This window comes from Schistocerca cancellata, chromosome 3, assembly GCF_023864275.1.
Source record: "Schistocerca cancellata isolate TAMUIC-IGC-003103 chromosome 3, iqSchCanc2.1, whole genome shotgun sequence".
In the NCBI taxonomy this organism is placed as follows: Eukaryota; Metazoa; Arthropoda; class Insecta; order Orthoptera; family Acrididae; genus Schistocerca; species Schistocerca cancellata.
The window spans coordinates 120,171,739-120,187,161 of NC_064628.1; the positions used below are offsets into that span (position 1 = coordinate 120,171,739).

A 15,423-nucleotide genomic window follows, 5' to 3' on the forward strand; every position below is an offset into this window, starting at 1 on the left:
TGAACAAGTTTTCTGAATCTGTCACGGAAGAAGATGACACTGTTTCTGCAACCAAAGCCTCACAGTTCTCTCAACATCTTCATCAGAAGCATAATGATGTCCCCCGCATATCGTCTTTCATTATCGGGAACAGATGGAAGTCAGATGGTGCTAAATCTGGACTGTATGGAGGATGCTGTACGGTGGTGAGATTCTGTCTCGTAAGTTCTGTTGTGGTGGCACATGAAGTGTGTGGTTTGCCAAGCAAAGCAATAATGTGACACACACGTTCTTGTGAAATGCCAATTGTGCTTGCAATTTGTCTCCGAGTGACACGACAATCGTCCTGAATCAATATATCAACATTTTGCTTATGAAACTTGGTGGTTGCTGTCACAGGACGTCCAACTCTTTGTCACGCAGGTCAGATGTTCCCGCCTCAACATTTTTAAACTTACTTGCCCAACGGCCCAAAGTACTAACATCAACACAGTCACCATAAACTGCTTTCATTCTCTGATGAATCTCCTTTGGGAAGACACCTTCTACTGTCAAGAATTCGATGAATGCACATTGCTTAAATCGCATTGACCGACCATCTGCGCAGGGTTCCATACTTTAAACTGTAACAACACAACCACTCAGTGCTAAGGCTTCCTGCCAACTGGAGCTGTAGAGAAGAGGCTACGGAACAAGCCAGTAGCTGCCGCAAACTAATGCTGCCAACTGTTGAAGAGTTACAATGGTACAGGCATTACTTTTAAGTCAGCCCTCATATATAAGTTTATTTCAACATATTTTTTAAATATGCATATCAAACTATTAAAAGGATTTGAATGTTTTTCTGTTTCATGTTGAGTATATGAATTCAAGACAGTGTAGCCTGGAGTTCTTCTGGGGATTAGGTAATTGCTATGTTTTTGTTGACAGCTGGCACCATGGACAAGATACTGACTGTACTGTTAAGAGTCTCGTTGCAGTTTATTGTCGCAAATGTATGAAAGTATGCAATGAAACATGTATTATTATGAGTCTGTACTCAGAAACAGTTTTGCCTTGCTGAATTTTCAGGTCTTGGATGAGATTCAATACTTTTGTCTTGCTAAATTTTCAGGTCTTGGATGAGGTCTCATACTGTGCATTATTGTAGTTGTACTGATAAGAAATAAAATAATTAAAAATACATTTGGAGCTGGAATATTTTGTTTTGTCCAACAATACCTTGTGGAAAACATCAACACTAGAAGTCTATTTATTTTTAGTATATGGCAAAAACACAATGATTCAAATATAACATGCAATGGAAAATCCAGGCTGGAATAATGGCAATATTATGAAAAGGATAGATTATTACTCATCACATAGAGAAGATGCTGAGTCGTAGATAGGCACAACAAAAAGACTGTTATACATTTGAACTTACAAAACAGACACATTAAACTTTTGGCAAAGGCCTTCATCATAAAACACACACAAGCAGCAATTATCCTTTCCATAATTGCTGAGATTTCAAACTGGACTCTCCATTGCTTGAAAACACACACAAGCACAACTCATGCACACATGACCACTGTCTGTGGCTACTTAGGTCTGTCTACTCACAGCTGTACACACTGCTGTGCGCTCTCCGGCCTCTATAGCAAGACACAGTGGTCATGTGTGCGCAAGTTGTGATAGTGTGAAAGTGCGACTGTTCTCTACTTTAGAAAAAGACCTTTTGGCCAAAAGCTCAAATGTATAACAATCTTTTTTTTGTGCCTTTCCATGACTCATCGTCTCCTCTATACAGTGAGTAGCAATGTATCAGTTTCATAATATTGTCATGATTAAAATATACTAATAATTAGTCAAGAAAAGATAAGTAATATTCCATCCTATAGTATCTCTAGTAGCGAAATACACTAACTTCGAAGAATTATTCCTTGTCTTGACGCTTTACTGATGCAAGTTAGAAGAATTCAATTAACAAAGATTCTCTCATTTCCATTTTATATGTGATTGTTTTAAGTTATAAAGTGAAACCAACTATAATGTGGCAAAAGGAACTTTCATCAAAATATAGGGTCTTCGATTAAGAGTTATACTTTCTAAATTTGTGTGTGGTGAAGTCTGAGCAGGATTTCACTCTACACAATCAGACGCCACGAAAAAGATAATGTAAAGAGTGAAAAGAGGACAATATCACAGCAGTAGTGGCCAGTATTAAGGACGAGTGAAATGTGTCAGTTTCAAGACGATTTCAACGGTTGCAACTATTTGAAAAGTCAACTTGGCGAAACCTGCGAAAGGATTTGGATCTGCAACCATACAAAACTGTACTGACTGAAGAGTTAAGGCCACTAATGTCGAACAGAGTGATTAACAACTGGGACTATTGCATGCATGACAGTGTGTTCACGGCTGTGGTGGACATTTGAATGATATTTTCTTCAGAACATAATTGCAATGTCTAAGCTTTTTTTAAAAAAAATAATAATAAATATTTACTTTGATATGGTGGTTGAATTTTTTTTCCAAATTTTCAAAATATCACTCTTAATGAAAGTACCTTTATATCTGGGTACACTGTGCCTGTAGCCACCAATGTACATTCAGCATTGAGTGAGACCTAGTAGAGGACAGAAATATTTCTGAAGGGTCACCCTGGTGTACACACTATGTAACATTTCTGTCACTATTTGTGTTCATTTACGTAAAAATGGCACATAAGAATGATATTTTACTAACGGAAGATTACTAAAGGATGCATTGTTAGAAGAACTCAATCATGAAAGTTACATATGTAACTTACGTGAAAAATGTGAGTCTGAAGCTAATACTCCTGCTGCAGGAGTATTAGCTTCAGACTCACATTTTTCACGTAAGTTACATATGTAACTTTCATGATTGAGTTCTTCTAACAATGCATCCTTTAGTAATCTTCCGTTAGTAAAATATCATGGCGAAACTGATCAGTCGGCTGATCTTCAAACAACGATGAAAAAAAATACAATCATCCATGGTAAGAATGGTCACTGTTGGACACAACTGTCCCTAACAGAACAGGCCTGCCAGCTGCTGATAACACTGTCATCCATATTCAAAGAGAACACCTCAAAATATTGCATTTCATTAAATGAATAGCATCTTCAACTAATTAAACTGCAAATACAGTCTTTCGATCTGGATCACTTCCAACTTTCTTCATTGAAAAGTTTTCATGACAGGTTTTACTTAGTCTCGAATTTTGGCTGCTTTAATACTAATAGTGAATGAAAAATACACAAGGCAGGTTAAATAAAATGAGCACATGAAAGTCCAATTTCATTATAAAATATTCTATTTTCAGGCAATTTCTCCAGCAAATAACTGAGGGCCACTGTGACCCTGGTGTATACTTCGTGTGACAATTTCAGAGATGCTCATCTGAAACTTCATCTTGTCACTTTTGGTGAGTCAATACTAAACATCAGCTAACTGTTTGGCTGCTGTAATCAAACATGTTTTTGGTGCTCTCAATATTTGCCATCAACTGTTCTCATAGTCTGATCACAAAATGTGCAACAGTACAAAACATATGCACTGGAATCAACCAACTTTCCTGCAGCACAGGATACTTGTAAATGTTGATCTGTCTTTTTCAGCTTCAACACCCACAGAAGTCAATGATATTTGGTGGAAAATAATTTCTTTCCTGGCCTGTTTGTCCATTCCATGGAACATCATTAACAGACATACCATTTTTGAATGCAGCTTATTTGGTACAAAGCCTGCAAGGCTCTAAGCACAAAGCTCCCTGGTGCAGCAATTTTCCTTTGGCACTGATAACAGCTTGAAACTGGACATGTGCATGTCATACAAAGTGTAAAGTTTTTTGGGACCATATTACACTGTAGCTTAAGTTTCTTTCCTCTGTCATTTTAACAATATTGGTCCATCAATCAAAATGACTTAAATGCATCAGCACTTTCAACATAGTTTCCTGCCTTTTGTTTATTTAAAATAGCTGAAGCTTATTTTACAGTATAACCCCACTTTTACGTTCCCAGAATTAACATTTTCCCGCCATTTATGACATTTTATATCAGTCCTGTCAAATTTCCTATCCCCACAATGTTAATTTGCACCAAATTTTGCGTCAATGTATTTATAATTTTACCGCGATTTATGCTTTACGAAAAAATATTCGTGGAGCATAACAATGATGCTGGCCATCCAGTAGTGTTTACAAATATTACGTGGTTAAGTTTCTTGATGCCAGGGCACTCTACTCAGAGGATTTCAACCCATGAACGTGTAAAAGTTTGAACAATTCGTGCTGTATCTCCCGCTGCTGCCTAGCTCTACTTGGCATGATGGCTGATGGGAGTAACACGGTTAGTTTGAATTTTAGATATCAACCCATCACAACCATTTTCAAACTGTCTCTACTGCGCAAACACAGTTTCATGATTGTTGAGATCATCCTGACACCTCTGTCATACCATATTTAGCTCGTTTCGGCGTTTGGCCACTTGCAGCACTAGTTGATACCGTCATTCACTTTGTGTTGCTGAAATGTTTTTATTTTTAACACAAGGTGCATTACGTGTTTTGTTCATGCAGAGCAAAACATGTTTTGAGAATTTATTCTCATTGTCAAGTGTAGTATTTTTGTATGTATTTTTTGTGATGTTAACACACACAGTTTGATTGATTGTGTGTACGTGTGTGTGTGCACATGTGTGTGTGTGTGTGTGTGTGTGTGTGTGTGTGTGTGTGTGTGTGTGTGGTTTTCTACATAACTGAGGAAGCACAGCACCTGATAACCTCAAAAAGATTATTACAATGCAAGAGACGCAGAATAACACATATTCAAACACCACACAAAATACTTTTGTATATATTTGTACTTGACAATGAGAAAAAAATTCTCAAAACGTGTTGTGCTAAGGCTGAAAAAATACGTAACTAGTGCAGTATTTCATTATTTAAATAATGAATGACAGCTGCAGGCTTTCCGAAAACATCGATTATGATGTATGAAATTGAGTCAAACGTTTCTACTTCCCAGACAGTTATCCATTCCAGTTATATCAGCGGTTTTTGTTAGATAATAAACCTCTATTAGATAACAAACAAGTCCCTGACAAGTCTTTTGATGGCTGTTATTTACATATATCAAACGTAAAGTGTGAAAATGCAAGGGAGTATCCTATATGTAGCTTTTACAGCTTAATACATTATTTCCCACATTTTACACTTTTTTTAAGTCCCTTGAAAAGTGTAAAAGCAGGGGTTCACTGTAACTCTATAAAATTGTAGTAACACAACAATTTAAATATTTTCATAAAAGGCTATGAGAATTAAGTGCTCACTATCACAACAGCTATGGAATTAAGGAGAATATGTCATGTTTCTGTCTGTAGTGGGTCAGGGATGCACTGACCACTTCAGAAGGGTGGAAGAGCCATTCTTCTAATGATCAGGATGGGCTATCAAGGGCTATAAGAATCCACTGGAGGTGAGGATGGCTGCCGCACAACTGACAGAATGCATGTAAGCTCTTTATTACTCCAAATTACAGCAGTTATAGGTACGTGTTCTCCCTGACAGTGCGGCACATCATCATCCTGCAGTGTCCCTGTTCCACGAGTGTGGTCAGGTATCAATCTCTCTCCGCACGGTGGTGAGAAGTAGCGTCACGAGGACAGCATTAGCTGCTGCCCCACTAGTGCTGAGCCCTGCATGGCCGGTGTACCTCAGCAATGCTGTTCAGATGCAGCTATATATTATTGTTGTGCTGCTACAGGGGCTGCTGTGTCACGCCCAGATGAGGCAAATGTCAGGTATTAGCAGGTGCCCACAGCTTGGTGACTAGAGAGCATCGGTATGACATTTGCCCCATTCAGCAGTGGCAGCCATCAGGAAGAACACTGGAAGCCTTACAGTGAAAACCAACACACACGGCAGACGCCAATTCAAAGCTCACTGTTTCAAAAAGCCCAGCCTGGCTGGACAGCCTGCTTTTATACCAGACGAGGCAAGTCTCGTCCCACTTAAGGTCACATTGATATGTCTCAAAGTGCCAGTTATTGCCCCAAGGTCAGAGTCACAGTTGCAGAGCCACTGGTATGGTGAAAGTGTTGAGCATGGAGGTGACAACAAGCATTTGGATTTTGGCATTGGGGCTCATCTTATGCTTGATCTACAACATTCCTGTCATCCTGGAGTAATTCGGCCCACTACATTCCTTAGTGGCTAAAGTCTGGTTGCAACGAAGAAGCTATTCCTACTGTTCATATTTTATAAAACACTAGTCCGGAGCACAAGTTCTAAGATAACTATTGTTCCCCTATTTATATTTACACCATTTTCACTGTTCCAGCTACTTGGGCTCAGACAAAATTGCAAATGACAAGTCTCTATAGTTCGTATAGTTCTAGCACTGGCTGATTTTGAAAGTTATGCACAAGTCCTGTGAAGAGACACTAGTATTATGCACAAGTCCTGTGAAGAGACACTAGTATAACTGATATATGTTATTACAATGTATTCCAGTGGTTACTTTTGTCCACACCATTCACAATTCATTTCATGGTTTACTGCCCACTTGCTGTTTAAGGCAAAGTTTCTATGCTGTACCGAGTCTCTACGCAAAGGTAGTCCATAAAACACTTCTAGGTCATGACATTCATGTATCCATTTGGCAGAAGTGTTAAACCATCTCATAAAAATAGTGGTGTGGGGATATGGGACGTCTTCTACAGCATTATAATACTATGTGCTCAACCTTTCTCAACTGCTATCCCAATTAACCTTAAAATGCATCGCTTATGTATGGTCGGCATATTTCAGCAATGCCACATCAGATGTGGCAGCTGTATGTTATTGTTACACTTGGGGTGGGGTGGCCTTGTCCTGCCCAGCTGAGGTGAATGTTGGGTGCTGACAGCAGCCCACAGCTCAACAAGTAGGAGGGCAATGGTTTGGCCCTTGCCCCATTCAGCAATAGCAGCCAAAGGAAGAACATTGATGGCCTCAGAGCGAAGCTGACATACAGCGGATGCTGGTTCAAAGGCTGCTTGGTCAACACGCTCAGCCTGGCCAGATGGCCTGCTTTTGTACAAAATGAGGCAACTCTCGTTGCATTTGAGGTAATGTGCGCGGCCCATCAAATGCCGTCAAAGTATCTCAAAATGCTGGTTATTGCCCTAGTCTCCACGTCACAATTGCAGAACCGCTGGTACAATGTAGTTGCTGAGCTTGCAGGTGATGACAAGCATTGGCCCCACATCGCGCAGATCAGCTACATGTCATTCTCATCCATCAACCATCTTTTCAATAGATTAAGTGGAAAAGTTGCATATTATAAACAAAAGAGCGTCCTTTTCTTCCTTCAAAGTAGTGAAAGTAGTACATTTCTGCTGAATATAATGTTCATTAACAACCATTCAAAGTGTATCCAATTAACATATAGCATTTTTATTAATAACATAATCTGACTAATATTATTTGCATCCCATGGCTGGTGTGGCGCACGTATGCTGTTTATAACAGTTTCAGATTCAGAAGGATGTAGGTTGCAGTACATACTTCAAGATGAAGATGCTTGCACAGGATAGGGTAGCATGGATAGCTGCATCAAACCAGTCTCTGGACTGAAGACAACACCAACAACAGTTTCTTCTTTCTATCAATTACTTCCCAACTAATTACGTAAGCCTAAAAGAGGCTCTTCATAATGGGATCAACTGACCACATTGCCTGAATCAATTACTTTAAATTTGCTAACATATGCAATATGTTTGGACAAATATAATATTTAATGACTATTATTTAAAACTGACAATAAATGCAGTCCTCTGTACTCAGTGGATAACATATAATACAAGACACACACTATGTTGAAAAGAAGTAGCATGAAATTTGCAGAAAAACTGGTTGGAAGTGAAGAAAAATAATGTGTGAAAATGGATTTAGTTAAAGCAAGTAGTTAAAACCATATCTTTTATCTGTAGTACCGATGAGATATTATTCATTTCACATAAAAATAAAATTATTGTGTTGGAAGATATATTTTTTCCTTTCTGAAGATATGCACTTACCCTCAATGAGAAAGGTTGGTTGAAATCTATTCTCATTGTTCCATAGTTTGAACTCAGAACTTTCCAGATGCCACGAATTGCACGAGTGAATGTTTCCATCTGCTTGGGTTGGCCTAGAAGCTCTCGTACAAAATTGCCATCTACAAGTTTCTCATAATTTACACTCACTGGCACAAGTAGAGCATCTTCAATTGTGCCATCCATGTATGCATCAACAATGACACTTAAAAGGCCCCCTTCACAGATAAAAAGAGCATGTGTCAGTCACAAAATATAAATACTTCTGAAATTCGAAATGATCAATAGTGAGAACTAGAATCAAGCAATAACCTCATCATGAACTCTTTAAACAAACAACAGGTACAACACATAAAACAGAATTACAGTACAGTTACATGTACCTTTAGGAAAGCATGGTTTTCCAGTTCTAGTTCTTCCACCTTCAATGAAGAATTCCATATTGTGACCTGCCCGAAGGCACTCAATCATGTATGTATGTAAAACTGCTCGGTATATTATATCACGTCGACCAACTGCTGGATCAATTCGTCTCTTAATAAAGAATGCTCCCAGGCCTCTCAAGAGCCATCTGAAAAACAAGTTTTCTTTTAAAGTCTCTCCCCACTTGAAATTATAAATATTATTCCATTAATAATAGATAATTTTTTCAAGGCACATTAAAAAATTTAACAGCTTGTGTCCTTACCCAAACACAGGAATGTTTAGGTTATCTCCAGCTGCAACTAGGGGTGAACGGATATTGTTGTTGAGAAGAATAAAAGAAATCAATATGTAATCTAAGTGACTGCGGTGTAGTGGAAGAAAAATGAGAGGCACCCCTCTTCTACTTGCCAGATGCAACATCTGAATTTGTCCCGGATGTGCCACAATCCGTGTCAAGAAACAGGGCAGTAATTTGTACAGCACCCATGAAGTTAACCTACAAATAGAAAGGTGGTGCGATGATAGCAGTAGTAGTGGTAATAATAATAAAAAATAATAATAATAATAAAAACACACACACACACACACACACACACACACACACACACACACACACACACAGAGAGAGAGAGAGAGAGAGAGAGAGAGAGAGAGAGAGAGAGAGAGAATATTGACTTGTAAAAAGGTAATACTAAATAATAATTACTGCTATATGCACATTTATTTGTATACTCACGAATCTCAGAACACCTGAAATTCATAATAAGAAAACATTTATACTATGTGTGAGTGGAAGTGTTAGCCTAATAATTGTCCTTGGCAACAAATGAAACAATTAAGATCCTGAGATTCATTACAACCATTGTGCATTGTTAGCTGCAATTGGCAGAAGATGTGCTTTATTGGTGCTGCACATTTTAGCAATTTTGATCGAGGTAAACTTAATGCTGCAGTGTTCTTCTTCAGCTTGCCAGTGTAAAAACATGCACAGAATCAGCAGTGAAAAATCCACGCAATATGCACATTTACTTACGTATAAAAGCCAATCTAGGAATTTCCGCTGATGTGGGACTGCATGTACAAGATGATGTGCCAATTTAAAGTTCTAGATTCACATATTTTGTTGTTTGCATCTCATCTGCGTGATCTTTCATTGCATGTTTCAACAGCTGTTTGTGTTGTGACATATAGTGAAATTTCGAACATTTGCAAATGCCACAATAAACTAGTACTATTATTGTCCATTGTAAGCTTAAACTAAACTGTGCTCTTTCAAAATTTTTACAACAGAATGACTACCCATATTGGAAACAATCATTCTCTAATTTCATTGTACAATTACATAAGAAATACGTTAGTTTGAGAATTTTTGGATGCTTACAAAACTACATCTTCATAAGTTACCAATACGAGTGTTTTGGACACGTAATTTATTTCACAGCAAATCAGCATTTGTGGTCCACAGTTCAGCCAAAGAACACATCACCCCTGAATTTCATTCTATAGCAACACAAATAAATGTGCATTTTTGAGAATTATCAGAAGCTACCACTGACCTTAGGAAAATCTAGAGCAACCCGCAGCAAATCAGCGCTTGTGATTTAGTTACTGTAGCAAATTTCCTAACTAACATATTGTCTTATGTCTAGTTTTCCCTTAAAGAGGAATAGCCCTATATATTATCTGCATTTATCATACTTTAACTATGTTTTTGAGTTTGCTAACAACTATAATTAACATCAAAACATTTTAGGAAACTAGTAACACAGGTTTTTGTGTTGCCTTAATAGAAATCTCATTTTATCTATCTGCTTCAGTTCTTATAGGGAATTAATAACTTCCTAGCTCCACAGAGTAAAAGATAATCAGCGGGCTTAATTTAAAGTTATTTGTTCACTGCCTTGTAATACACTGCACCAGCAAAAATGCAGCCCCACTGTGACGCTATTCTCAAACACGGGATGAGTTGATTGATGTTCGTAAGCAAATGGAAATTGGGAAATTGCTGTGACTACTGTCTAATGATTGGCTGCTGCTGCGAATCAGTATGTTGGAAGAGTTCCTGAGAGTCACGTACCTGCGAAACCTGTACCAGAAGTTACTTTTGAATACATTATGGGAGTAACAGTGATCAATGTCTTACAAATATTTACTATTCAAAACAGTCTTGATCACGATTTATTTATCAAGGTGACCGGTCTCTACCACTACTGTGATCATCTTCAGACCACTGAGTAGGAACATCTTTCTGTTGGAGAATCACTACTCAATGGTCTGAAGATGGCCACAGTAGTGATCGAAACCGGTCACCTAGATAAATAAATTGTGTTCAAGACTGTTTTTAATAGTAAATATCTGTACCAGAAGTACCTCAAGTACTATCCTCTACTATGGATCCTGTCTCCTCTGCAGAAATTACAAGATTTGTCATTACCCATCCACTTGACTGTGAGTGACATGTCAATGGTACATCTAGGCATCCTGTACAGGATGGACGGGGACCAGGAAGGACTCAGGGTGTTGTACCAGTCCCCCTAACCAACAAGTTTGAAGTGCAGTCTTTCACTGAAACTGGATCAGGGGGACTCACTTGGCCTTTTTTTGGGGAAACCTGTTTTGTCTGGTGTCAGGAGGAGGCAAATGCAAAAGGGTAGGGGTCTATTAATCGTTGGCAGTTCAAAAGTATGGCGAATGATGGTACCCCTTAGGGAAATGGCAGCAAGAGACAGGAAAGGATACCGTGTGCACTCAGCGTGTGTGCTTGGGGGCCTCATTTAACATGGTGAAGAGGCTATTCCAGCAGCCATTGAAGGAATAGGGTGCAACTAACTGCAGACTGTGGTGCATGTTGGAACAAATAATATATGTCAACCAGGCTCCGCAAGGTCTTTCTTGCATCATTCCAGTAACTGGCAGAGAATACTGAGAAGAACAGCCTTGCACATGGAATTTCAACAAAGCTCACAATTAGCAGCATTGGAACTGATTATGGCCGTTTGTTTCTGAATCGAGTGGAAGGACCGAAGCAGACACTTTGAGGGTTCTGTGACAAGCTAGGCTGGGACTTCCTGAACTTCCACTATAGGATTGAGAGCTGTAGGATCCCTCTAACTAGGTCAGATGTGCAGGTAGCTGACTGTGTATGGGGTGCACACAAAGATCTTTTTGATTAAGCAACTTTCCATCCAATCCAGATAATGGTAGCTGTCGGAAACCCAGAAGTATAAGTTTAAGATAGAAGGAAATGCCTCCCACAGGTGAGGGTATTAAAATCTTAATGGTAAACTGCTAACTAAGAGCCAGAGTTTGAAGCACTCATGAAAAGCAGTGATTCTCACATAATACTTAGTACTGAAAAACCCAGTTGAAACCTGAAATTGAAAGCAGTGAAATTTTTGGGGAAAATTTTAGTGTATATTGAAAGGATAGGCAAATGGAAAATGGAGATGGTATATTTGTCGCAATAGACGAGAAACTCAAATCCACCAAGATAGAAACTGAAGCTATATGCGATACTATTTGGGCAAGACTCAATATCAGCAGTGGGCATAAAATGATAAGTGGATCCTTCCATCACCCATCTGACTCATCTCCTGATGTAACCGAAAACTTTAGGGAAAGTCTCAGTTCACTTGTACGTGAGATCCCCAATCATACTTAAACACTGGTATAGACTTTAATCATCCAACAAACAACTGGAAAATACAGTTTTGTTAGTGGTGGGCGTGATAAGACATCCTGTGAACTTTACCAAATGTCTCCTCTGAGAATTACCTGGAATAGATAGTTAGGAACCCCATAAAGATGAAACTATACTGGATCTAACAGCAACAAATGGACCCGACCTCTCTGAAGATTTCCACACTGAAATTGGTATCAGTGACCATGACACAGTTGTGGCAACAATGGTTGCCAAAGTACAAAGGTCTACTAAACCAAGCATGAAGACGTATGTTCAGTAAACTAGACAAAAAATCAGTAGTGACATATCTCAATGAAGAACTTGAAACTTACAACACAGGGCATGGGCATGTAGAGAAACTCTGTCTCAAGTTTAAAAGAATAGTTGACCATGCACTGGATAGATGTGTACCCAGTAGAACAGTTCACAATGAGAGGGAATCTCTGTGGTATACAGTCACTGTAAAGAAACTTCTAAAGAAACAGAGATTGCTGCACAATAGCTGTAAAACTAAGTGTAGGGCTATAGATAGAGAGATGCTGAACGAAATGTGTTTGGATGTCAAGAGAGCAAAGCGAGATGCCTTCAACGATTACCATAACAGAATATTGTCAAGTGATCTTCCACAGAATTCTGGTCATATGTAAAGGCTGTTAGTGGCACCAATCTTAGAACACATTCTGTGCTTGAACATAATAAGGTACCTTGAACAGAATGTCCTCTTCAATGCGAATCAGTATGGATTTCGAAAATGTCACTCAAGTGAAATCCAACTCACACTTTTCTCATGTGACATACTGACTTTTGATCAAGGCTACCAGGTAGAGGTAGTATTTCTTGATTTCTGAAAAGCATTTGGCTCAATACCACACCTACGCTTACTGTCAAAAGTATGATCATACAGGGTATAAAGTGAAATTTGTGACTGGATTGAGGACTTTTTGGTAGGTAGGGCATGGCATGTTATCTTGAATAGAGAGTCATCATCAGATGTTGAATATTAATGACTTAGCAGGCAATATTAATAGCAAAATCAGTCTTCTTGCAGATGATGCAGTTACCTGTAATTAAGTACCATCTGAAAGAAGTTGCATAAATATTCGTTCACATCTTGACAAAATATCAACGTGGTGCAGAGATTCACAACATGCTCTAAATGTTCAATAATGTAAAATTGTGCACTTCACAAAACAAAAAACACATAATATTATATCACTAAAATATTAATAAGTCACTGTTGGAATCAGCCAACTACTACAAATACTTGGGTGTAACACTTTGTAGGGATATGAAATGGAACGATCAAATAGGTTCAGTCGTGGGTAAATCAGGTGGTAGACTTCTGTTGACTGGTAGAATACTGGAGAGCTGCAATCAGTCTATACAGGAGATTCCTTACAAATCACTCGTGTGACCAATTCTAGAATATTTCTCAAGCATGTGGGACTTGTACCAGATAAGACTAACGTGGGATATTGAACATAGATGGAGAAGGGCAGCATGAATGGTCACAGATTTGCTTAATCCATGGAAGAGAGTCTCAGAGATATTGAAGGAAATGAACTGAAAGACCCTTGAAGACAGATGTTAACTATCCCGAGAAAGTCTATTAACAAAGTTTCAAGGGCCAGCTATAAATGATTACTCTAGGGATATACTACAACCCCGTAAGTATCGCTCACACACAGATCATGAAGACACAATTAGAATAATTACTGCACACATAGAGCATTCAAACAACCATTCTTCCCATACTCCACATGTGAATGGAACAGGAAGAAATGCTAATAACTGGTACAGTGGGATATACCCTCTGCCATGCGCCTCATGGTAGTTTCCAGAGTTTAGATGCAGAGGTAAATAACACAAGCATGTTGTGTTTTAAAGGATGTGTTCCAACAAAACAAAGGTCTCTAACAATTGGCTGCTTATGAAGTCACTCAGACTGTAGTTCTGTTCATTTACTCCCAGACAAGTATTCTTTTAGTCAGAAATTCAAACAATGGAAAATCCAGGATGGAATGTAACACTATTACAAAAAGGATAGTAGTTACTCAAGATATAGTGGAGATGGTGAGTTACAGATGGGCACAATGAAAAGACTGTCAGAACGCGAGCTTTCAGCCAACAAGAAGTTCATTGAAATAGACAAAACACACACACACACCAATGCAACTCACACATACATGACCACAGTCTCTGGCCACTGAAGCTAGACTGCTTGATGGGAGAGGCAACCAGGTGGTGGGGGTAAGGAGCAGGCTGGGGTGGTGAGGGGAAGTGATTGTGGGTATGGGTGGGGTACGTTAAAGTGCTATTAGTGGGAGTGTGCAGAGATGAGGTATAGAGAAGGTATGGTAGCTAGGTGCAGTCAGGAGGTTAAACAGAGGGTGGCCAGGGGGAGCATTGCAGAAAAGGAGAAAAGTTAAATGACTGAAAGTGCGTTGGTGGCATAGAGGGCTCTGTGATGCTGGAATGGGAACAGGGAAGAGGCTGGAATGGGAACAGGGAAGAGGCTGGATGGGTAAGGACAATGACTAACGTAGGTTGGGGCCAGGAGGGTTATGGGAATGTAGGATACTGCAGGGAGTTCCTCTCTGTGCAATTCAGAAGTTTTGGTGGGAAGGATCCAAGTGGCACAGGCTGTGTAGAAATCCTTGAAATGAAGAACATCATGTTGGGTGGTGTGCTGAGCAATAGGGTGGTCCAGCTGTTTCTTGGCCACAATTTGTAGGTGGCCATTCATGCGGACAGACAGCTTACTGGCTGTCATGCCCATGTAGAATGCAGCACAGTAGTTGCAGCTTAGCTTGCAGATCTCATGACCTTGATGGGAAAGGTGATACCTGTGACCAGACTAGAGTAGGTAACTGTGGGAGGGTGAAAGGGACAGGCCTTGCATCTAGGTCTATTAGAGGGATATGAGCCCTGAGGCAAGGGGTTGGGAGCGGGGGTTGTTTAGGGATGGATAAGGATATTGTGTAGGTTCGGTGAGCGGTGGAATACCACTGTGAGAGGGGTGGATAGGATAGCGGGTAGAACATTTCTCATTTCAGGGCATGACAAGAGGTAGTCGAAACCCTGGTGCAGAATGTAATTTGGGTTGCTCCAGTCCTGGGTGGTACTAAGTCATGAGGGGAATGCTCCTCTGTGGCTGCACGGTGGGACTTTGGAAGATGATGGTGACTGGATAGATACAGCACAGGAGATCTGTTTTTGTACACAACTGGGAGGGTAATTACAGTCTGTGAA

General features: G+C 39.4%; 1 protein-coding gene and 1 long non-coding RNA gene across 6 annotated transcripts in view; one reads left to right on the forward strand and one right to left on the reverse strand.

The window, feature by feature from the left end:
- LOC126177135 (glycerol-3-phosphate acyltransferase 1, mitochondrial) overlaps positions 1-15,423 on the reverse strand; it is a 406,498-nt gene that overhangs the window by 90,008 nt on the left and 301,067 nt on the right. For all 5 annotated transcript variants that reach the window (XM_049924403.1, XM_049924404.1, XM_049924402.1 and 2 more), the window contains 3 exons: positions 8,752-8,985; positions 8,447-8,634; positions 8,046-8,281 (listed from right to left, as the gene is read on the reverse strand). In XM_049924403.1, the coding sequence (XP_049780360.1) occupies positions 8,046-8,281; positions 8,447-8,634; positions 8,752-8,985 (658 nt within the window). The remainder of the gene's footprint in view (positions 1-8,045; positions 8,282-8,446; positions 8,635-8,751; positions 8,986-15,423) is intronic.
- LOC126177137 (uncharacterized) overlaps positions 1-15,423 on the forward strand; it is a 92,695-nt gene that overhangs the window by 20,327 nt on the left and 56,945 nt on the right. The window lies entirely within an intron of this gene.